The 24,829-nt window shown below is 45.6% G+C and overlaps 1 protein-coding gene across 1 annotated transcript in view; it reads right to left on the bottom strand.

Moving 5' to 3' along the window:
- The window catches only part of PANX2 (pannexin 2), a 136,039-nt gene that overhangs the window by 8,824 nt on the left and 102,386 nt on the right, over positions 1-24,829 (bottom strand). The window contains exon 3 of the mRNA XM_063927145.1: positions 7,299-8,750. Coding sequence (XP_063783215.1) covers positions 7,299-8,750 — 1,452 coding nt within the window. The remainder of the gene's footprint in view (positions 1-7,298; positions 8,751-24,829) is intronic.

Raw genomic sequence — 24,829 nt, 5'->3', positions numbered from 1 at the left:
TTGCTCGCTTTAATTTTTGGATAACATATAGCCCGGGGTCAAAAAACATCAAGGCTGATGCGCTCTCGCTGAGTTTTGCTCCAGTTCAAGAGACCACCGAGGAGCCATTGCCCATTGTGTCCCCATCATGTATTAAAGTGGGCATTACCCAGGACCTCTTGTCATTAGTCCTTAGAGCACAGGAGCAGGCTCCTCCAGACCTTCCGGTAGGTCTCTTGTTTGTGCCTCCTAGGTTAAGACAGCGAGTGTTCCTGGAATTCCATGCCAAGAGGTCGGCAGGGCATCCGGGTATTGCCAGAACTCGGGAGTTGCTGTCTAGGGCGGTGTGGTGGCCCTCGGTGGCTAGGGATGTGGATCAGTGGGTTCGGGCATGTGACGTTTGTGCCCGAAATAAAACTCCTAGAGGGGTTCCTGTCGGCCCATTACATCCACTCTCTATTCCGTCTAAGCCATGGACCCACATTTCCATGGATTTTGTGGTGGACTTGCCCAAATCCTCGGGGATGACAGCCATTTGGGTTGTCGCTGACAGGTTTTCGAAGATGGCGCATTTCGTTCCACTGGTTGGGTTGCCATCGGCCAGACGCCTGTCTGAGTTATTTATGCAGCATGTTGTGCGCCTCCACGGGTTGCCACTTGATGTGGTCTCTGACCGTGGATCCCAGTTTGTGGCCAAATTCTGGAGGGCATTTTGTTCTGATCTCCAGATTTCTGTGAGCTTGTCGTCAGGCTACCATCCACAGTCTAATGGGCAGACTGAGAGGGTGAACCAGTCCTTGGAGCAGTTCCTCAGGTGTTATGTCTCCAAGTGTCATACTGACTGGGTTGCTCATCTGTCCATGGCGGAGTTTGCCTATAACAACGCGGCTCACTCTGCTACAGGGATCTCTCCCTTTGTGTGTATGGGCATCATCCTAAGGCCAATTCTTTTGACCCCCTGGATTCCACGCCTGGTGGTTCGTCTGTTGTTTCGGTCCTTAGGGGTATTTGGAGGAAAGTGAAGAAAGCCCTTGTGTCTGTGTCATTAGTGACCAAAAGGGTTTTTGATAAGCGGAGAAGACCCTGCAGCTTCAAATTAGGAGACTTCGTCTGGTTGTCCACCAAGAATTTGAAGTTGAGACAGCCATCTCATAAGTTAGGCCCCCGGTTCATCGGCCCTTATAAGATCACCAGGGTTATCAATCTGGTGGCATTTCAGTTAGATCTGCCCCGTTCATTGGGTATCAATAAAACATTTCATTGTTACCTTTTAAAACTGGCGGTTAGTAATCCTTCTTCCAGTGGAAGACCTTCTCCTCTTCTGATACGGGGTCAGAGGGAGTTTGTGGTTGAAAGGGTTCTTGACTCCAAGATGGTTCGGGGTCGGCTGTCATTTTTGGTGCACTGGAAGGGGTATGGCCCGGAGGAGCGGTCGTGGGTGCGCAGTTGTGATCTTCATGCCCCCAGACTGATACGCTCTTTCTTCTCGCAGTTCCCCGATAAACCCGGTGGTAGGGGTTCTTTGACCCCTCGTCAGAGGGGGGGTACTGTTAGGATCTCCTGCTCTGTGCTGCCACGTCGCCATGGCAACCGGGAGGCAAGTGTTAGCGAAGTAACCTGAGCGCAGCTGATACTCCGGTCCGGGTTTTTACTGTGTAGAGGTTACAGGCTCTGTGCACGGCAGGGAATCCGGCACTGGTTTTGTGCTCACAGTCTGTGAGGTCTGAGTGGGGCGTGGACAGCACCTGCTATATAAACCATCCTCTCAGGCTAGGCAAATGCTGCTGAATCTTTGTTTGTTAGTCAGTTCCAGAGAGTTAGCTAGTACTGTGTGACTTTGTATTTGTTGCTTACTGCGAATAGGCCTTGGGATTCGGTACTTCATTCTGCCAATCCGGACCTAGCAGTACGACTGGAGTCAGTTGTTTGACCTGCTGGGGTTCTTTTGCTATTCTGTGAATCCAGCAGGTTTGCGGCTGTACTCTCAGACCTGCTTGCTTAATCCTCCCTCACTGTGCAGGGCGTCCAGGTGTCAGTTTAGTGGCAGTAAGCTGAACCTGTGCCCTGCAAGTGGGGGTTAGGATTGTGGATACTCTCCTTGTGTCTATATTTCTATCTCTGACCAAGGAGTTTATTCCCACACCTGTTGGTAACCCTTTGGGGTTTTTTCTGTTGCTCTTAGCAACATAATTTCAGGTGCTCCACATGTTAAATCACTACACCTTGCTTCATTGTCCGCTCTATTCCATCTGAGCATTCCTGACACTAGGGAGACACCCACCTGAGCCTTTGGGCTTCTCCGTTCACTTTGTGTTTATTAGTTATTCCATCACCTCCTGTGTATGTTATGTTATACTGTCTGTGAGTTCGTTTGCTTCGCTTTCCTCTCTGTTCATACACCGGTATACTCCTGTTAGCACTGGTGTGCGTAACACCATAGCTGTGGAGACCAGGTCCGAGATCCCTTCTCCACAAAATCCTTAGCCTTCCATATGCCTCTTAAGTCGGCATCACCTGTCCATTGCATATCTACAGGACACGTCAAGCAGAAATCGACATAGCGTTGACTCTAGTACCCAGTAGACTAATGCCTCTTTGGGCATGTTTATATATATATATATATATATATATATATATATATATATATATCTTAAGACAGCATCTTTAATATATATATCTATATATATATACATATATATATATATATATATATATATATACATACTAGGGTCTCAATCTCTGCTGATAAGGTACCTGTCCACGCTGCTACAGCGCTATAAACCCATGCCGACACAATCGCCGGTCTGAGTAGTGTACCAGAATGTGTACGCTATCCGCAGGATCCCTGAGGATAGCTGTTAAGTCAGGGCTACCTTTTGGGCAAACGTGACACCCTAGGGGAAGATTCCCATCGTATCCTGGCCCTAGTAGGGGAAGGATATTCCCTGAGAATTCTTTGTGGGAAACTGCAGTCTCTTGTCTGGAGATTCCCGCTCTTTTTCATCATGAGAGGAGGGAAATTTACCTCAGCTTTCTTCCCCTTAAACATGTGTACCCTTGTGTCAGGGACAGATGAGTCACCAGTGATATGCAAATCATCTTTTATTACAATAATCATATATTGAATACTTTCCTGCCATTTTGGCTGTAACTTTGCATTATCGTAGTCGACACTGGAGTCAGACTCCGTGTCGATATCAGTGTCTATTATTTTGGATAGTGAACATTGAGAGACTCTGAAGGTCTCTGCGACATAGGGACAGACATGGGTAGATTCCCTGTCTGTTCTCTAATCTTTTGTGCAATAAATTCACCTTAGCACTTAATTACACATATCCAAACAGGTGTCGGCGTTGTCGACGGAGACACCCCTCTCACACATATTTGCTCCATCTCCTCCTTAGGGGAGCCTTTTACCTCAGACATGTCGACACACACGTACCGACACACCACACACTCAGGGAATGCTCATCTGAAGACAATTCCCCCACAAGGCCCTTTGGAGAGACAGAGAGAGAGTATGCCAGCACACACCCCAGCGCTATTAACCCAGGAATAACACAGTAACTTAATGTTAACCCAGTAGCTGCTGTTTATAATGATTTTTGCGCCTAATTATGTGCCCCCCCCCCCTCTCTTTTTACCCTCTTCTACCGTGTATCTGCAGGGGAGAGGCTGGGGAGCTTCCTCTCAGCGGTGCTGTGGAGAAAAAACATGGCGCTGGTGAGTGCTGAGGAAGAAGTCCCGCCCCCTCGACGGCGGGCTTCTGTCCCGCTTAAATATACATTTTCTTGGCGGGGGCTCATACATATATACAGTGCCCAACTGTATATATGCTAAACTTTTGCCAAAGAGGTTCCAATTGCTGCCCAGGGTGCCCCCCCCCCTGCGCCCTGCACCCTTACAGTGACCGGAGTATGTGAGGTGTGTGTGGGAGCAATGGCGCACAGCTGCAGTGCTGTGCGCTTCCTCAGTGAAGACTGGAGTCTTCTGCCGCCGATTTCGAAGTCTTCTTGCTTCTTATGCTCACCCGGCTTCTGTCTTCCGGCTCTGCGAGGGGGACGGCGGCGCGGCTCTGGGATCGGACGACGAGGGTGTGATCCTGTGTACGATCCCTCTGGAGCTAATGGTGTCCAGTAGCCTAAGAAGCAGGACCTATCTTCAGAGAGTAGGGCTGCTTCTCTCCCCTCTGTCCCACGATGCAGGGAGTCTGTTGCCAGCAGAGCTCCCTGAAAATAAAAAAACCTAACAAAATACTTTCTTACAGCAAGCTCAGGAGAGCTCACTGAACAGCACCCAGCTCGTCCGGGCAAAGATTCAAACTGAGGTCTGGAGGAGGGACATAGAGGGAGGAGCCAGAGCACACCAGAATCTAAATTCTTTCTTAAAGTGCCCATGTCTCCTGCGGAGCCCGTCTATTCCCCATGGTCCTTACGGAGTCCCCAGCATCCACTAGGACGTTAGAGAAATAATAATTGCACACCCTTCATTTTTGCACTTTGCACTCCCTATTTCAAGCTACCAACATTCCACCTATTTTATATCTAAGGGGTCTGTGGCCCCAATGTATGATTGTCCATTATGGGGGAGAAGTGGTATCAGCACACGTTATGTGCACTGATACCACTTCTCCCCGATGTATGACTCTGGCGGAGTGTGGCAAGCGACAGGGTTGCTGCAAGATAGCATGCTGATATGCAGGGCAATGTATGAATGGTCAGTGGCAATGACCGTTCTGACAACTGCAGCTATCAATTCCTACAGCTGCAGGTGTCGTTGCCCATACACCACAGGGTATCCGTTCACATGGTCGACCATGTTATGGTCGACAGTCATTAGGTCGACCACTATTGGTCGACATTGACATGGTCGACGCGTGAAAATGGTCGACACATGAAAGGTCGACACATGAAAAGGTCGACATGAATTTTTTTACTTTTTTTCTTTTGGGGACCTTTTCCATACTTTCCGATCCACATGGACTACGATTGGAACGGTAATCTGTGCCGAGCGAAGCGGAAGCGGAGCGAAGGCACCATGCCCGAAGCATGGCGAGCGAAGCGAGCCATGCGAGGGGACGCGGTGCACTAATTGGGGTTCCCAGTCACTTTACGCAAAAAACGACACCAAAAAAAGTAAAAAAACTCATGTCGACCTTTTCATGTGTCGACCTTTCATGTGTCGACCATTTTCATGTGTCGACCATGTGTCCATGTCGACCATGTCAATGTCGACCAATAGTGTTCGACCTAATGACTATCGACCATAACATGGTCGACCATTCATACCGGAACCCACACCACAGTGGAGACAGCTCTGTCCGTAGTTGTGGTGACTGCCTGCTCCAGGCTGCATGAGAGATCTTGTGATAATAGCAAGATTTTGTGCATGCCCAGCGGAGTCGGCTGGGAAAGACAGGGGGGGGGGGAGGGGGGGCTTTAGGGGCATCAGCACTAAGCTGTTGGGGGTGGCAGCGATCGCCGGAGGAGGGAGTTTTTACTCCCCCAGTCATACCATCTTGTTGCTATTACCGAGACGAAGCAGAATGAGGAATACTTTAGCTCAGGCGTGTCCAAACTGCGGCTCTCCAGCTGTTGTGAAACTACATATCCCAGCATGCCCTGACACAGTTTTGCTGTCAGAGAATGCTAAAGCTGTGTCAGGGCATGCTGGGATGTGTAGTTTCTCAACAGCTGGAGGGCCGCAGTTTGGACATGCCTGCTCTAGCTGCTCGTTATGTTTCTGTATAATACCTCTACCCCTACGTACTAAGCCTTGGAGAGAGATAAGGTGACGGAGATAAAATACCAACCAACCAGCTCCTAACTGTCATTTTTCAAATTCAGCCTGTGACTTGGCAGTTAGGAGCTGATTGGCTCCTCCAAGGCTTAGCACATATGGGGCAGATGTATTAGAAAAAAAGTTATAAAGCAGTGATAAGTGCAAGGTGTTAGTGCACCAGCCAATCATAACGGATTTGAAAAACTGACAGGAGTTGATTGGGTGGTGTGTTATCACCTTGCACTGCTCCATCACTGCTTTATCACCTCTTTATTCCTTCTCAATGCTTAATACATCTGCCCCATAGACCCTTAAGTCTGCTATATTGTATTACCTTTAGTTGTGCACTCAGCATTCACATAGTTTCCGTTTCTAAATATTGTGTACTTTATGTCAAGGAAATCTAAAATGCTACCCACTCTACAAACACTTTGAGGAGATTTATTAAGCTTGAGGTTTTTGGCAGTTTTGAAGCTGCTGCACATCACTGGCGATTTTACCCTCCAAACCACCACTTTTATTATCTAGTGTTTAGAGTATTCAAAAATAAATCAAATGATGTCCATTTTTAAAAGCATCCTTACTAGTGTAAAAAGAAAACCCTCCTGAATCTTTATTTCTGGACTAGCTACAAAGCATTGATTCAGGTCCTCTGTCTACACTACACCTAGAGGTTTCCAGCACAAAGCATAGTAACATTTGGCCCTCCTGGTACACCTGGCTTGCGGGTATCAGAGAAACAAAGATGAGAGTCCCTGTATGATTTAATATTAGATGAGTGCCACCATATTGTTTAGAAAAAAAGATCAGTGCCTCTGTGAGAGACTGCTCCTGACTGGCTGGCCAACGTTATCAGGCTTACCGGACACTATATAATTTTATATTGGCAAATGGATTAAGTGATTGTATGTGAGCAATTATACCAACCACTGCACTACAGAACAATTTAACAGTAGCAACAAATTAGACCATAAAGTAAAGTAAGTTGGCACTATTTTAATTTGCTTTTACATTTACAGGACACTAATATTTACAGTTAAATCTATAGGGAACTGTTATGACATTTCAAATATACGGGGGGTTATTGTTGTTATTATTAATAATAATAATAATAGTATTATTAATAATAAAAACAATATTGGGGCACTCATCTAACTTTCTATTCAATACTCATCTTTATTACCCTGGTACGCACAGCCTAGGGGTACACGCAAGGGCCCAATACTACTTTGCATTGCGCTGAGCATGTTTTTATACATGCTGACAGTTATGGTAGCTCAAAGTAACTGTCACAGCTGCCTCTTATTCCTGACAATATTCGTAATTTGTAAAAAAAACAACAACAACAACAACAACTGGGATAGTGAAATCAGTTTGAAAAGATTAGAATTCGATTACACTTTGATAAATTTCCACCTTTTTCTGAAAATGTCTTCTGACTTCACAACCATGCTACTTACACCTAATCTATATTCACTAGGAATAGCCTGTGGGTAACCAATTCCTTTATTGGCTGTATATGACTATGAAGGCCTTACCTTTTACAGTCGTTGAGACGTGTATAAACACACTTTCCTTTTGATTTAAGAATCCATTCTCTTGGCTTTCAGACATAGCAATGGGAGCAATTTCACGTGCCTCTGGCTTTGGCTTTCTATTACTAAGTATGTACGGCTGGACATCTAAAGAGAAGTGCCGATTGTGTTTCTTGTCACTGATGTTGCTTGCCATGGTGCTAGCATCACTTTTCTGAGACATTGACTGTGGAGAGGATTTGGAAGAAGCTTCTACAAGAGAAGTTATTAAGGTGTCTGTCGCCGTTTTCCGCCTCACTGGCTTTAGCTTTTCTTGTTTACTATTTTCAATTTTCACTATGGCTAATTGTTCCTTAAAGGGCTGTTGTAGAGGGTTGCTACTTGGGATCCACTTCATTTTCTTCTTAGGACGCTTTATAACAAGATGTTCATTGACATCAATATCAGCTGGATCTAAACTGGGATCAACTGTTTGAATTCCACAATCCCGCATTGTGGGTGTGGCATCATAAGTAGACTGGGCTAACGCTGCGAGTAATTGGCGCACCACATTGTCATACATTAGGTCACTTTCATTGGTAATGAAATCCAGGCGATTTAAGGATTTAATATGGTCCCGATTTTCATTACAAAACATGGCAAGAATGTTTATATCACAAAACTGTGACTTCTGCCACTGCTTTTTAGTCTTTATACCAACTTTGTTCAATTTGTCAAAAATGAAATTGGACTTTCTGACAATGAAGAGGTGTATTAAATTTACAAGGATTATTAAATTCATTAAACTAAGAAGGAAAAGATCAACTGATGCAATAATTCTTTGGAGCTGGACAGATGGCAACTTGCAGTTTACCCTTACATGTAATTTTGAGCTGCTGGTCTTAAGATGGGGCTCTCCTAGTGCACATGTGAATTCATTCTGCTTCTGGGTTGCATAATAGAAGCTTAAGTAACTAATTGGTATGATGCTTAAAAATATAATGAGTAAATGTCTTGCTAAGTATAGTTTGGCTAAAAAATTACTCCGACCTCGTCTTTCCAAATACTTTTCAAAGAGATTTTGTTCAGGGCTCTTTTCTTTTTCTGCATTTTCTATAATCTCTCGCTTTTCTCTTTCCGTTATACCTGGACCCTTTGATTGAATTTGCTTTTCGATTTTGGGTGCCCGTCCCTCTGCTGCTCGGTGGTAGCAATTGTCAATTTCTTGAAGTAGAAAGTTCAACTCTGAAGTTAATCTTGTTGAGGCAAGGAACTCCCATCCCAGGGCAGGAATATACATGATTCCAGCAAAGGCCAGAAGAGCATATGGAAGGAATTTGTGCTTAAACAATGAAGGCCACTGACTGGCATTGACTCCCGGTAGAGCATCTTTAAGTTCTGTCCAGCAATATCCTCTGGCATACAAGGCTTGGTCCCGGGTGAAGTTGTGTGGTGTGTAGCAATATATAGGCTCCTCTGTATAACAGAGAGAAAAGTCACTGCTGTGGATTTAACCTACAGAAGAAGCTCTGAAAAATAAATACATTTATAGTGATAGAATATTGAGGTTACGTGGAAATGAAATAAGAATCTTGGCCATGCAATGTGACATTCTATGTACAACATATGTTATCCTATCCAGAAGCACAGTCGCTATGCAAGACAAAGAAATTCTGTTTTTCAGATATAAAATTAAATGTGATATCAGGTTTGATATGTAATGTCGACATTCAATATGTCAACACTATAATGTCAACATGCTCTGAATGTCCAGATTCAGGATGCCGACATGTTCAGAATGTCAAAATTGTATATGTTGACATTCACAATCTCAACACTGACATGTCAACCTGTCCAATATGTAGACATTATGCTTGTCAATAGTCAGGATGTCGACACTCATATTTTAGCCTATCCCTAATTGTAGCTTAACCCCATTAACCCTGACCATATGTGTTAATATTCTGACTGTCGACAAGTATGTCAACATTTTGAATGTTGATGTGCTAACATTTGGAACAAACAACATTCAAGATGATTGCAAGCTGACCTGCTGAAATAAATTTTGTTTATTTTTTTATGGATTAATTTTGTATATTATTAGTATAATATTTGTATGTTCAAAACATTCAAACATGGGCTCAGTTCATTCTTACTGGTTTCTGTGAGTTTGTGTTACACAAATGGGATGCAGTGAGGGTTGGAGTGTTAAACATTATGTGGAAAGCATGGTGAAGAAAACGTGGTGGGGAGACAGGGACAGTATGTCAGCAGCAGTTATTCATAAATCTCAGTCAACCCAACCAATGACTTGCTGAATTAACTAAACTAGGCTTAATTGATTGCATAGTAAAAATCTTGTTTTATTTCAAATAAGTGTTGAAAAGAAGAAGAATTGACCATAGTTTAGTCAGTTACTGTAGTCTGTAGTCTATAATCTGTGGTATATACTTACAGGTACAAATCTTCCTACCCAGAAATATCTGTAACATATTACAGGCTGAGTATCCCATATCCAAATATTCCGAAATACGGAATATTCCGAAATACGGACTTTTTTGAGTGAGAGTGAGATAGTGAAACCTTCGTTTTTTGATGGCTCAATGTACACAAACTTTGTTTAATACACAAAGTTATTAAAAATAATGTATTAAATGACCTTCAGGCTGTGTGTATAAGGTGTATATGAAACATAAATGAATTGTGTGAATGTAGACACACTTTTTTTAATGCACAAAGTTATAAAAAATATTGGCTAAAATGACCTTCAGGCTGTATGTATAAGGTGTATATGTAACATAAATGCATTCTGTGCTTAGATTTAGGTGCCATCACCATGGTATCTCATTATGGTATGCAATTATTCCAAAATACGGAAAAATACAATATCCAAAATACCTCTGGTCCCAAGCAATTTGGTTAAGGGATACTCAACCTGTATATGGCACAGTTGGACACAGGAATTAGCATTACAGTAATTATCACTGATATTGGCAGGCATACTTTAATATGTATTAAAACAATTAAAAACTGCCACAACAAGCTTTGTCCCGATGCTGTATGAGGGTTACTACTCTACGATATCTCTCCTCCCCCCCCCCCCGGTTTGTCCAGGGCAGAGGCGTCACTTACTTTTATAACACCCGGTGCGGTCGCGTGTGAAAAGGGGGGTGGCTTCGCGGAAGGGGCGTGGCTTCGCGTCCCGACCCCCGTTTTCGGCACACTGTGGGTCGGGGGATACGGCCTTCACCCGGAGACTGCTGAATCTGCAGTGCTGGCTTCTGCACTGTGACAGGAGCCGGGTTGCAGCATCCAGCTCCTGTCACTGAGCAGGAGCAGGCACTTTGGTGTCACCCCTCAGAGGGTAACACCCGGGTGCGGGCCGCACCCACGTTGTGACGCCACTGGTCCAGGGCAATATACTGGTAACATCTCTGGTTGAGAAGATCCCATCTATGCACGCACAACAGTAGACAAATGTCTTCTGCATGAAATGAGTTACACATCTCTGAAGGCATTAGTTCACACAGGCAGTTCATGCTTTGTAGACCTCCTGAACTGATTATCATACATAAAATTCCCATTTCTGTGCACAGATCCATAACACATACAGTAAATTGCTGGTGTTGACTGAAGACAAATCTGCGAACTAATGATTATTCTCTTAAAAAGATACAGAACACGGTTTATATCTAAATACAATTTGATAGGCTTTCAGAGATATATTAAGGACATAGTCTTTTTTTAAGCAAACAGATATTTAATCGTTGTTGGTCCTTCCTAAACAATTGTGATGTAGCCAAAATGTAATTATAATTAGATACAGATGGTAGAGAACTCAATTATCATTATACATGAAATAGTCACAAAGGGATGCATAGTTTCAAGAAATAATATACAAGCTAGAGAACTGTGCCATCTGTTAAATCATAAAGGATAACCTAGTGGAAATAAAATTAAGTTATATATTTTATTAGTGTGCTACTTTTGGATCTCATGAGCTGAATGCATGGAACTGTTAACCAAATTGCTTTTTTAATTGCCATATACTTACACATCAAGGGCTACATTAAAATTTTTAGTGGTTTTGAAACCACATGATTTACTAAACCACAAACTGCTGCAAAGCAACCAGAAATCTGCCACTTTATAAAGCCTCACATTACACATCTCCAGCCTTATCTTAAGCTTCTAAATAATATAAATTGATAGACTTAACAACCTTCTGCCCAAAAATCCTCCAGAAAAAGGTGGTTTGGCATATAATTCCTATAAAAAGGGCCAAAACATGTCTGGTATTGGATGTGGTGCAAAATGGCATGTACATGCATATTACTTTACTGATGTGCTCTGGGCCTGATTCATGTTTTTAAATAAAGCGAAAAATTAAGCAAAACCTTGTTGCACTACAGGTGGGGCAGATGTGTGTTTGTGTATATATATATATATATATATATATATATATATACACACATACACTGCTCAAAAAAATAATGGGAACACAAACAACACAGTCAATTACACTTCTGTTAAATCAAACTGTCCACTTAGGAAGCAACACTGATTGACAATCAATTTCACATGCTGTTGTGCAAATGGAATAGACAACAGGTGGAAATTATAGACAATTAGCAAGACACCCCCAATAAAGGAGTTGTTCTGCAGGTGGTGACCACAGACCACTTCTCAGCTCCTATGCTTTCTGGCTGATGTTTTTGTCACTTTTGAAATCTGGCGGTGCTTTCACTCTAGTGGTAGCATGAGACGGAGTCTACAACCCACACAAGTGGCTCAGGTAGTGCAGCTCAACACCGTGCAGGACGTTTGGCATTTGCCAGAGAACACCAAGATTGGCAAATTCGCCACTCGGCGCCCTGTGCTCTTCACAGATGAAAGCAGGTTTTCACTGAGCACATGTGACAGACGTGACAGAGTCTGGAGACGCCAAGGAGAATGTTCTGCTGCCTGCAACATCCTCCAGCATGACCGGTTTGGCAGTGGGTCAGTAATGGTGTGGGGTGGCATGTCTTTGGGGGGCCGCACAGCCCTCCATGTGCTCGCCAGAGGTAGCCTGACTGCCATTAGGTACCGAGATGAGATCCTCAGACCCCTTGTGAGACCATATGCTGGTGCGGTTGGCCCTGGGTTCCTCCTAATGCAAGACAATGCTAGACCTCATGTGGCTGGAGTGTGTCAGCAGTTCCTGCAAGACGATGGCATTGATGCTATGGACTGGCCCGCCCGTTCCCCAGACCGGAATCCAATTGAGCACATCTGGGACATCATGTCTCGCTCCATCCACCAACGCCACGTTGCACCACAGACTGTCCAGGAGTTGGCGGATGCTTTAGTCCAGGTCTGGGAGGAGATCCCTCAGGAGACCATCCGCCACCTCATCAGGAGCATGACCAGGCATTGTAGGGAGGTCATACAGGCACGTGGAGGCCACACACACTACTGAGCCTCATTTTGACTTGTTTTAAGGACATTACATCAAAGTTGGATCAGCCTTTAGTGTGTTTTTCCACTTTAATTTTGAGTGCGACTCCAAATTCAGACCTCCATGGGTTAATAAATTTGATTTCCATTGATAATTTTTGTGTGATTTTGTTGTCAGCACATTCAACTATGTAAAGAACAAAGAATAATAAGAATATTTCATTCATTCAGATCTAGGATGTGTTATTTTAGTGTTCCCTTTATTTTTTTGAGCAGTGTATATACCACTCTTGGGTGTGCGGTCACGCTTTGATATATGCACGTTGTGGTGCGCATTCAACCACCCAAGGCGTGCGTATATCAGAGTGCGACCGCCGCCCCCACACCCAGTTGTGGCATATCCGTTTTATAAAATGCTCCCTGTTGTGACAAAGGTTATGGGTCATAGGGTCGACATGCATTAGGTCGACAGTCATTAGGTCGACCACTATTGGTCGACAGTGACTAGGTCGATAACACACAAGACTACAATAAAGCAGAGCTTAGCATAAATCCAATAAAAATGAATATCTAATTTAAATGAAGATGGCACATGGAGATGGAAGGATTGAAAGGTCAAATATAACCACCAAATTTAATAAAAACAATAAAATGTATGCATAAAACTACACATAAATGAAAAATAAAAACATTTCAGAATCACCAATACGGCTGCTTAAATAATGATGTCCGTTCCTTATTTAACATGGACTGCAGATAGGTGTGGGGTTTGAATAGTAAGGGCTGATGGCACAGTCCTGATGTAACTTTAAGTGCCACTTCAGATCACCCATTTTCCATTGGAAGCTACTCATTGTGTGCCCGGACCTTTATTTTACTTCAATACGACCGTGCAGAATCAATTGGTGAACGGATTTGCCTTTGGCGCCCATTTGCATCCATTTCCACTGAGGACACCGCAATCCAGTGAGGATTGAGGACCCCGGCATCACCACCCATTGTAAGGGACTTCACTCAGGGGACTTTCACCTCCAGTGGCGGCTCTGTGGAGCTCAGTTTTGTTAACCAGTCCAATGCATTAGCAGGTAAAAGAGAAAGTAGATGTTAGTCACATAGAACCACATTCTCACGACATTAGAAGGTACCAGCGGCTAATGCCATACAAACCCAAAGAAGCTAAGTGCGTCAGGGTGGGCGCCCTGTGGAATCCAGTGTACCTCGCAGAAAGAGATTTAACAATGGTAAGTCTTACCATAAATCTCCTTTTCTGCAGCGGGGTACACTGGTATTCAGCAGAGAATAACATCGGGGATGTCCTAAAGCAGTTCCTTATGGGAGGGGATGCACTGTAGCGGGCACAAGTACCCGGCTTCCAAAGAAGGCATCCTGGGAGGCGGAGGTATCAAAGGTATAGAACCTGAGGAAGGTGTCCACTGAGGACCACGTAGCCGCCTTGCACAATTGTTCTAGGGACGCACCCCGGCAGGCCGCCCAAGAAGGTCCAACAGACCGAGTAGAATGGGCCTTGATAGCAGTAGGAGCCGGAAGACCAGCCTGCACATAAGCTTGTGCAATCACCATTCTAATCCATCTGGCCAAAGTTTGCTTATTTGCAGGCCAGCCACGTTTGTGAAAACCAAAAAGGACAAAGAGAATCAGATCTCCTAAGGAAGGCGGTTCTCCTCACATAGATATGTAGAGCCCGTACCACATCCAAAGACCGCTCTTTGGAAGACAAGCCAGGAGAGATAAAGGTCGGAAACACAATCTCTTGGTTAAGGTGGAAAAACGACACCACCTTAGGTAGATAACCAGGGCGAGTTCCTAAGAACTGCACGGTCACAGTGAAAAATTAGAAAGGGTGACCGACATGATAAGGCACCCAAGTCTGAAACCCGTCGAGCAGAGGTAATAGCCAGCAAAAATAAGACCTTAATAAGCGTAAGCCATTTAAGGTCCACAGACACAAGAGGCTCAAATGGAGACTCTTGTAGGGCACTCAGAACAACAGACAAATCCCATGGAGCCACAGGAGGGACATAGGGAGGTTGAATCCGTAAAACACCCTGAGTGAAAGTGCGAATGTCAGGAAGAAACGCAATCTTTCTCTGAAACCACACCGACAAGGCAGATATATAAACCTTGAAGGAGGACAGACGAAGGCCTAAGTCCAGGCCCTGTTGCAGAAAAGCCTAAAGTTTGGCAGTATTGAACTTGTATGCATTGTAATTCTTAGCCGCAGACCAGGTGAAGTAAGAATTCCAGACCCTATAATAAATCCGAGCCAAAACTGGTTTACGGGCTTTCAACATAGTTTGAATGACCGCCTCAGAAAATCCTTTGGCCCTCAGGAGTGAAGCTTCAACAACCAATGCTGTCTGGGCATTGCTGGAGCGATTAGATGTAGTATTCCTCTTTCTTGCTTGAACTTCCTTATTACCCTGGGCAGGAATGACACTGGAGGGAACATGTTCGGCAGTTGAAAATTCCATGGAATTGCCAGCGTGTCCACAAACGCTGCTTGAGGATCCCTTGTCCTTGCTCCGAAGACCGGAACCTTGTGATTGTGTTGAGACGCCATCAGGTCTACATCTGGTAGGCCCCACTTGTCCACTACGAGTTGAAATACTTCTGGATGAAGGCTCCACTGTCCGGCGTGTACGTCCTGACGATTGAGGAAGTCCGCTTCCCAGTTGAGGACCCCCGGAATGAACACTACCGAAATAGCTGGCAGATGGCGTTCCGCCCATTGAAGAATTTTAGACACTTCCATCATTGCCATGCGGCTTCGAGTGCCGCCTTGATGATTTATGTACGCCACCGTAGTTGCGTTGTCCGACTGTACTTGAACAGGCCTGTTCTGTACTAGAGGCAGGGCCAGTTTCAGAGCATTGAACACTGCCCGCAATTCCAGAATATTTATCGGGAGGAGAGATTCTTCCCTGGTCCACCGACCCTGTAGAGAGTGTTGCTCCAACACCGCGCCCCTACCCCGCAGACTGGCATCCGTCGTTAGGAGGACCCAGTTGGAGATCCAGAAGGGACGGCCACTGCTCAAGTGTTGGTCCTGTAGCCACCAGCTCAGTGACAGACGAACCTCTGGAGTCAAGGAGATCATGTGAGATCTGATCCGGTGAGGCAGACCGCCCCACTTGGCAAGGATTAGCTTCTGCAGAGGGCAAGAGTGAAATTGAGCATACCATGTTGAAAGCCAAAACACCATGAGGCCTAGTACTTGCATCGCCGAGTGTATCGACACTCATGGGCGAGAAAGGAAGCATCTTATCCTGTCCTGAAGCTTCAGGACCTTCTTTGGAGACAAGAACAAACGTTGGTTGTGTGTGTCCATTAATGCCCCCAGGTGCACCATGCTCTAAGCAGGGACCAGTGAGGACTTTTTCCAACTGATGAGTCACCCGTGTGCTTGGAGGAATTGGACCGTCAGTTCCAGATGACAGATGAGAACCTCCAGGGAGTTCGCCAGGATCAGCAAGTCTTCCAGATACGGCAGGATCCTGATACCTTGCCAACGTAGAATGGACGTTATAACTGCCATGACCTTGGTGAAGATCCGAGGAGCTGTAGTCAGTCCAAAGGGCAAGGCTTGGAATTGATAATGTAGGTTGCCAATAGCAAACCACAGAAACTGCTGATGCGATACGGCAATAGGTATGTGTAGGTAAGCATCCTGTATGTCCAGGGATACCATACAATCCTTGGGCTCCAAAGCCAGAACAATAGAGCGAAGAGTTTCCATAAGGAATTTGGAAACCTTCACAAATTTGTTCAAAGATTTGAGGTTGAGAATGGGACGGGAGGATCCATTCGGCTTTGGAACTAGGAACAGCGTTGAATAGTACACCATGCACCTCTGAGGCACCGGCACTATAACTCCTGTGTCCAGGAGGGATTGCACCACCAAATGTACAGTTTTTGCTTTTAACGGATCCGAAGGAATAACCGTCAAGCAAAACGAGATGGTGTATCCGCGAGTGACGATCTCCCTCACCCAGGCGTCTGAAGTGGTCTGTAACCATACCTGGGTGAACCGCAGAAGTCGGCCTCCCACCCTGGGGTCCCCTAGGGGAAGGTGCGCCCTGTCATGCAGCAGGCTTGTCTGGTTTGGAAGCTTAGGCTTGGGCTTAGAGGTTTTGGAAGTGCGAACCTGTTTCGGGTACACCTGACCCTTTGCTTTACTTCGAGGTCAAAAGGAACGAAAAGAGGTACTTTTAACCTTCGGAGCCAAAGGATTAGTACTTGGTAGACATGCAGTCTTAGCAGACGCTAAGTCAGCAACAATCTTGTTCAAATCTTCCCCGAATATTATGTCTCCCTTAAAAGGGATCACCTCCAAGGTCTTTTTAGAGTCCAGGTCCTCCGACCGGGACCACAACCACAGAATCCGGCGAGTCAGAATGGACACTTTGGGCGCCAGAACGCCGGCATCAGAGGCCGCCTCCTGAATGTAATGAGAGGCTGTGGTAATATACGAAAGACACTGTCTGGCATTATCAGAAAAATCTAGGGGTAGCTCTGCCTCAACAGTTGAACCCAGGCTTCAATACCTTTAGCAGCCCAAGAAGCTGCTATAGTGGGTCTATGTACGGCACCCGCTAGAGTGTAAATAGACTTCAAGCAACCCTCCACGCGCTTATCTGTCAGTTCCTTCAGAGAGGTGACGGTAGTGACAGGCAGAGTAGAAGACATCACAAGACGAGCTACATGTGAGTCTACCGGTGGTGGTGTCTCCCAATTCTTACTCAACTCTGCAGAGAGGGGATAACAAGCTAGCATCTTTTTAGACAGGGAGAATTTCTTTCCTGGAGACTCCCAGTATTCCTGACGTATGTCAACTAAATGGTCAGAATGTGGCAAAACTAATTTAGTAACCTTCTGACAATTGAACTTATCAGGTTTCTTAGATGTATCTGGAGGTTCAGTTTCATCATCAATCTGAAGAATCAGTTTGATAGCCTCCAATAGGTCACAGGTACTCCCAGCGTGCGACCCGCCTCAGACTTCCCACCACCGCTAACTGCAACCCGGCATCAGTGGTGACGTGGCGACGCTGGGAGATCACATTATCTCCAAGCGCCGCCTGTACATAGAGAGTGAAGGGAAATAGGTTGCATCAACCCGGTTGCCGTTCACACTGCACAGTGAGCCGGGTTGAACACGTGTTCAACCCTGCTCACGACCAGGGTTGAAATACGGGGTCACACAACCCGGTATTTCAACCCTGGCACCTTTCATACCGCACATGAACACGGGTTATGCACGTTCATGTGCCAATAACCCATGTTCAGAGGTGGCGGTCTGAAAGGGGTATTAGAGGCTTTCACACTGCCCAGCGACCTGGGTCCGACCCGTGTTTAACCCGGGTTGAAATGCAGGGTTGGTCGACCTGGGTCAAGGTGCAGTGTGAAAGCACCAAAGGGAATAACCCGGGTTATTTTGGCGATGTATAAGGGGTAACACAGCATGTCTACATAGTCCCGATTTCTAATTCAACAGTATAACCCTTTTTAGTCGTAGAGAAGAATAGCACAGACTTAGAAAATTACACATGAAATGGACATATTTTGATTAGAAAATCTGTAGCCCTAAGCACATGCAGTTGAACTTCTGCAACCTAATGTACGTATCTAAGAAAGCTATGCCAGTTGCTTAACAACATAGCTCTCCATCTCTTTCTCAGTATGTGTATTATACACATACGCTGGCTGTTTGTATATAAATTACTTTGAATAGAATACAAAAAAACGCAAGTGTTTGCTGTACAAAAGGCATTGATTTTAAAGTTAATTTCGTTAGTTTTAAAGACATAGGGGGTTATTCAGAGTTGTTAGCAAACCAAAAAAGTTAGCAATTGTGCAATACCATGTTGCACTGCAGGTGGGGCAGATGTAACATGTGCAGAGAAATTTAGATTTGGGTGTATTATATTCAGTGGCGGCTCCTACCTATGTGGAGGGCTGCCGCTGCCACTGCCTAGTCCGCCGGAGGAGGAGGAAGAGAGCCCTCGCTGCAGCCGCCACTGGCTGTGTCCCAGCACCTACATAATGAAGCTGACAGGAGATGGGACCCAGCGCATGCGCACAAGTGGCAGCTTGACTGCTCTTATGCAAACCATGGATTTTATGGGCTGCATTGGCTGCATTCCATAGAAGTTGGCTAGGGCTGACGAGACAGGGAGCTCTCTGCCTATCGCAGCCTGGTCTGGGAGTCCCAGAGGAAGGAAACACCTCAAAATGGGACTGCCTGTAGTATCTGTGACTGGCAGGTAGGACTTCCAATCAGTGCCGTAACTAGGCATTTTAGCGCTGTGTGCAAGAAACGACAGTGGCGCCCCCCCATGTAAGATAGGGGCAGTGCGCGCCTGCGGCGCGCGAAAAATTTATAGGGGCGTGGCTTCACGGGAAGGGGCGTGGCCACAAAATAATAGCAATTCATACTACGGTGCACAGTAGTCTACATTATTCAAATTACGCTGCACAGTAGCGCCACTACACCAGGTAGAGCCCCTTTTATACATTACAGCAGACAGCGTCCCCCTTTTTACACATTACGGCAGCCAGTCCCCCTTTTTACACATTGCGGCAGCAAGGACCCCTTTTTACACATTGCGGCAGCCAGGCCCCCTCTTTACACATTGCGGCAGCCAGGCCCCCTCTTTACACATTGCGGCAGCCAGGCCCCCTTTTTACACATTGCGGCAGCCAGGACCCCATTTTACACATTGCGGCAGCCAGGCCCCCTTTTTACACATTGCGGCAGCCAGGACCCCTTTTTACACATTGCGGCAGCCAGGATTCCTTTTTACACATTGCGGCAGCCAGTCCCCCTTTTTACACATTGCGGCAGCCAGGACCCCTTTTTACACATTACAGCAGACAGTCCCCCTTTTTACACATTGCGGCAGCCAGGCCCCCTCTTTACACATTGCGGCAGCCAGGCCCCCTTTTTACACATTGCGGCAGCCAGGACCCCTTTTTACACATTGCGGCAGCCAGGACCCTTTTTACACATTGCGGCAGCCAGTCCCCCTTTTTACACATTGCGGCAGCCAGGACCCCTTTTTACACATTGCGGCAGCCAGGATTCCTTTTTACACATTGCGGCAGCCAGTCCCCCTTTTTACACATTGCGGCAGCCAGGACCCCTTTTTACACATTGCGGCAGCCAGTCCCCCTTTTTACACATTGCGGCAGCCAGGCCCCCTCTTTACACATTGCGGCAGCCAGGACCCCTTTTTACACATTGCGGCAGCCAGGCCCCCTTTTTACACATTACAGCAGCCAGGCCCCCTTTTTACACATTGCGGCAGCCAGGCCCCCTCTTTACACATTGCGGCAGCCAGGCCCCCTTTTTACACATTGCGGCAGCCAGGACCCCTTTTTACACATTACGGCAGCCAGTCCCCCTTTTTACACATTGCGGCAGCCAGGACCCCTTTTTACACATTGCGGCAGCCAGGCCCCCTCTTTACACATTGCGGCAGCCAGGCCCCCTTTTTACACATTGCGGCAGCCAGGACCCCATTTTACACATTGCGGCAGCCAGGCCCCCTTTTTACACATTGCGGCAGCCAGGACCCCTTTTTACACATTGCGCCAGCCAGGATTCCTTTTTACACATTGCGGCAGCCAGTCCCCCTTTTTACACATTGCGGCAGCCAGGACCCCTTTTTACACATTACGGCAGACAGTCCCCCTTTTTACACATTGCGGCAGCCAGGCCCCCTCTTTACACATTGCGGCAGCCAGGCCCCCTTTTTACACATTGCGGCAGCCAGGACCCCTTTTTACACATTGCGGCAGCCAGTCCCCCTTTTTACACATTGCGGCAGCCAGGACCCCATTTTACACATTACAGCAGACAGGACCCCTTTTTACACATTACAGCAGACAGTCCCCGTTTTTACACATTGCGGCACAAAAAAAAGGGGAAGGAGGCGAAGGAAATGGTGGGAGGGAGAGGGGAGAGGGGAAGTCAGTTGCACAGGAAAAGAAATTATGAGAAGGGCCCCTATTTCACGTATCTCATTAATTGCTCATGTTTCCAAGGGGGTGCTACCACAGATCATATTGTAAATGCACAGTAAAGGGAAAGGAAAAGGATCTGTCTTGGGTGCACAAAGTTTAAAATATAACTTTTAATTATTTCCGTTAAAATTTGGATTTGACACTATATTGTAGCGTATTCTACTGAGTAGCTAATATGCGAAATATTAAAACCACAAATAACAAATATGTGAAAGTATAACAACACTGTGAATTATAAAGAAAGACAATAAACATAGATTTAAAAAAAAAACTGAGCGTCTGTTTGGTGTCTGTTCTGTTAAGTCCCTGTTTTTATCTATCAATATTCTTCCACGTTTGTATTTCACATGGATACAATTGTGTTCAAATAATAGCCTCAATGTTTAGAGGAATATTTCTAGCACTTCAATGTTTGAAAAAATGTGTTTCTGGCACAGAGCCCGGATTCTATAACTAGAACATATGTTGCAATCTTAAATGATCTGATATATTGTTTCTATGTTCTTTGATTTGTTATGAATCACTTAGATTTCCAAAAATCAGTCACACATAAATTTATGTGGCGCCACTCTCATTAATACATAGGACCGTTGTAAATCAATAGTATGCTTTTTGATTATAATATCAAATCCCCTTATAAGTTTCACCAATATGCAGATCTCAGTATAGTAGTATGATAACTCATTACACAAATTATCAGGTTATTAATCGTCTTATTTAGGATGTGACATTCCAGTATAGGTTCACCTCTCACCTATAGTGTCAGGTGTCTATCACATACCATAGGATCCTATATTCAATTCCCCCTTCACTATGAAGTTATATTTTAAACTTTGTGCACCCAAGACAGATCCTTTTCCTTTCCCTTTACTGTACACATTGCGGCAGCCAGGCCCCCTCTTTACACATTGCGGCAGCCAGGCCCCCTTTTTACACATTACGGCAGCCAGTCCCCCTTTTTACACATTACGGCAGCCAGTCCCCCTTTTTACACATTGCGGCAGCCAGGACCCCTTTTTACACATTGTGGCAGCCAGGATCCCATTTTACACATTGCGGCAGCCAGGCCCCCTTTTTACACATTGCGGCAGCCAGGACCCCATTTTACACATTGCGGCAGCCAGGACCCCTTTTTACACATTGCGGCAGCCAGGACCCCCCCCCCCCCCTTTTACACATTGCGGCAGCCAGACCCCCTTTTTATACATTGCGGCAGCCAGGACCCCTTTTTACACATTGCGGCAGACGGTGTCCCCCTGAGAGAGAGAGAGAGAGAGAGAGAAAGAGAGAGAGAAAGAAAGAGAGAGAGGGATATACTTACCTTCTCCCCGCTGACAGGCTCCTCGTGCTAGCATATCCCTCTCGGTGCAGGCAGTGAGATGAGAAGGAGGAGGAGGGAGGGGGAGCAGGGAGCCGCAGCAGTGCTATTTGATTGGTAGTAAGCGCCGCTGCAGCATCCCCCTCTCCTTCTGTATTGGCTGCCCGGCGCTGCTATGGATGCTGGGATGAAGGAACCGCATCCCAGCATCCATAGCAGCGCCGGGCAGCCAATACAGAAGGAGAGGGGGATGCTGCAGCGGCGCTTACTACCAATCAAATAGCGCTGCTGCGGCTCCCTGCTCCCCCTCCCTCCTCCTCCTTGAACCCGGCGCTGGTCTCCTCTCCCTCCAGCCGCGCACGGCGCACACAGAGGCGGCATGTAATGAGTCAATTTGACTCATTACATGCCGCTGGCCGTTGCGCCCTCAGGGCAACTGCGCTGTGTGCCAAGCCCCCTTGGCACACACGTAGTTACGGCGCTGCTTCCAATAGGAAGTCACTGCCAGTCTTAGTGAAGCCAGTGCAGTCTTACGGACTGCATCTGGCTTGACTGATAGGGAGCAGGGTGCAGGATTTTACCTGGTGGGGCTACAGTCCTGCAGCCCATAGGTAAAAACTGCCACTGCTTGTATTGTTTCTGTGCATGGTAGATACTGGCTGTTTAATTTCTACACTGCAATTTTTTTATTTCAGTTTGCACATACCCCACCCAAATCTAACTCTCTCTGCACATGTTACTTCTGCCCCACCTGCAGTGCAACATGGTTATGCCCACTTGCTAACTTGTTTGGTTTGCTAACATACCTGAATAAGGCCTAAGGTTACATAAATTTAATTGAGAAAATTAATTTTATATTTCTTTATTTGTGGGTTTCTGTTGGTTGTACAACACAACTTAAAACAAATACTAATTTAACTAAACATTACTTTGGATAAACCAATATCTGTACTTTCTCTTCATTTGATCCCACAAGTGAAGATGAAGTATCATCACTCTTCTCATCCTGCTTCTCTACTACCTCTCCTCTTGATCCTATACCCTCACAAATAAGTAAAGCTCTGTCTCCTGTGCTCATCCCTACCTTAACTAACATCTGTAATCTCTTTCTCTCTCTACTGGTATCTTTCCTTCACTGTTCAAGCATGCAGCGATTACTCCCATTCTGAAAAAAACACAATTATGACCCTAACTCTCTCTCAAACTACCGTCCCATCTCTCAGCTCCCTTGTCTCTCCAAACTACTTTAGAAACTTGCCTACACTCGCCTCACACACTTTCTTAACTCATACAACTTATTGGACCCATATCAATCAGGCTTTCGCTCCCAACACAACACAGAGACAGCACTGACTAAAGTAGTGAATGATCTGGTCACTACGAAGTCTAAAGGCCATTACTCACTACTTATTCTTCTAGATCTCTCTGCTGCTTTTGACACTGTTGACCACTCTCTTCTCATACAAACACTGCAATCCCTAGGTCTTAAAGACACAGCCCTTTCTTGGTTCTTATCCTACTTATCTAATCACTCTTTCAGTGTCCGTTTCTCTGAATCCACCTCCTCTTCGCTACCTCTTTCAGTTGGAGTAACGCAGGGCTCAGTCTTAGGTCCTCTGCTTTTCTCAATCTATACTTCATCTCTTTGGAAACTAATCAGCTTTTTTTTATTTCAGTATAATCTGTACGCAGATGATACTCAAATCTACCTATCCTCCCAGATTTGTCTCTATCTGTATTGGGCCAGGTCACTGAATGCCTCTCTGCCATTTCATCTTGGATGTCATCTCGCCACCTCAAACTTAATATTTCCAAAACAGAGTTAATTATATTACCAACAGCCAATAGCAGTTACCAACCTGATATTTCTATTACTGTTGAGAACTCTACAATCAACCCTACACCACAAGCTCGCTGCCTAGATGTCATACTTGACTCAGAACTGTACTTTGCTCCCCACATTCAATCTGTCTCAAAATCATGTAACATGCATCCAAGAAACATATACAAAATATGATCATACCTTACACAAGACACTGCTAAAACTCTAATCCATGCTCTCATTATCTCCCACAGTGATTATTGTAATAGTCTTCTTACTGGTCTTACTAAGAAGAGACTCTCACCATTACAATCCATTCTGAATGCAGCTGCGAGGCTAATATTCCTCGCTAGACATTCATCGTCTGTCAGTCCCTCCATTGGCTATTGTTATTCTACCGTATTCAATATAAAAAACTGTTACTTACACACAAGGCTATTAACCATACTACACCAACATACATTTCTTCACTTATCTCAAAATATCTCCCAACCCGGCCCCTTTGCTCTTCACATGATCTACGTCTCTCATCCACACTCATTACTTGCTCCCATGCACGATTACAGGACTTTCTTCGGGCTGCACCCACTCTGTGGAATGCCCTACCATGTACAATAAGACTCTTCTCTAGTCTTCAAACCTTCAAGCGTTCCCTGAAAACTCACCTATTCAGACAAGCTTATCAAATTCCAGAACCGTTCACATTACCTTCATAGCTATCCTATCCAATTATATCCCCACAGTACAGCCCACACCAGTGGCGCACACAGGGGGGGTTCCGAGTACCTGGAAACCCCCCTGCTCACACACATCTGACCTGTGTAGTAATGGGAGGCACTGGCAGCTGTGGACTGGTACCGAGGAGGACGGAGTTCCTGCCGAGGAGCAGTGCAGTGAGTGACATGCAAAGGCTCATGGGAGCTTCCTGGTC

This window comes from Pseudophryne corroboree, chromosome 6, assembly GCF_028390025.1.
Source record: "Pseudophryne corroboree isolate aPseCor3 chromosome 6, aPseCor3.hap2, whole genome shotgun sequence".
Classification (NCBI taxonomy): Eukaryota; Metazoa; Chordata; class Amphibia; order Anura; family Myobatrachidae; genus Pseudophryne; species Pseudophryne corroboree.
The sequence above is the reverse complement of the archived record's forward strand: the minus strand, read 5'-3'. Positions and strand labels throughout refer to the sequence as shown.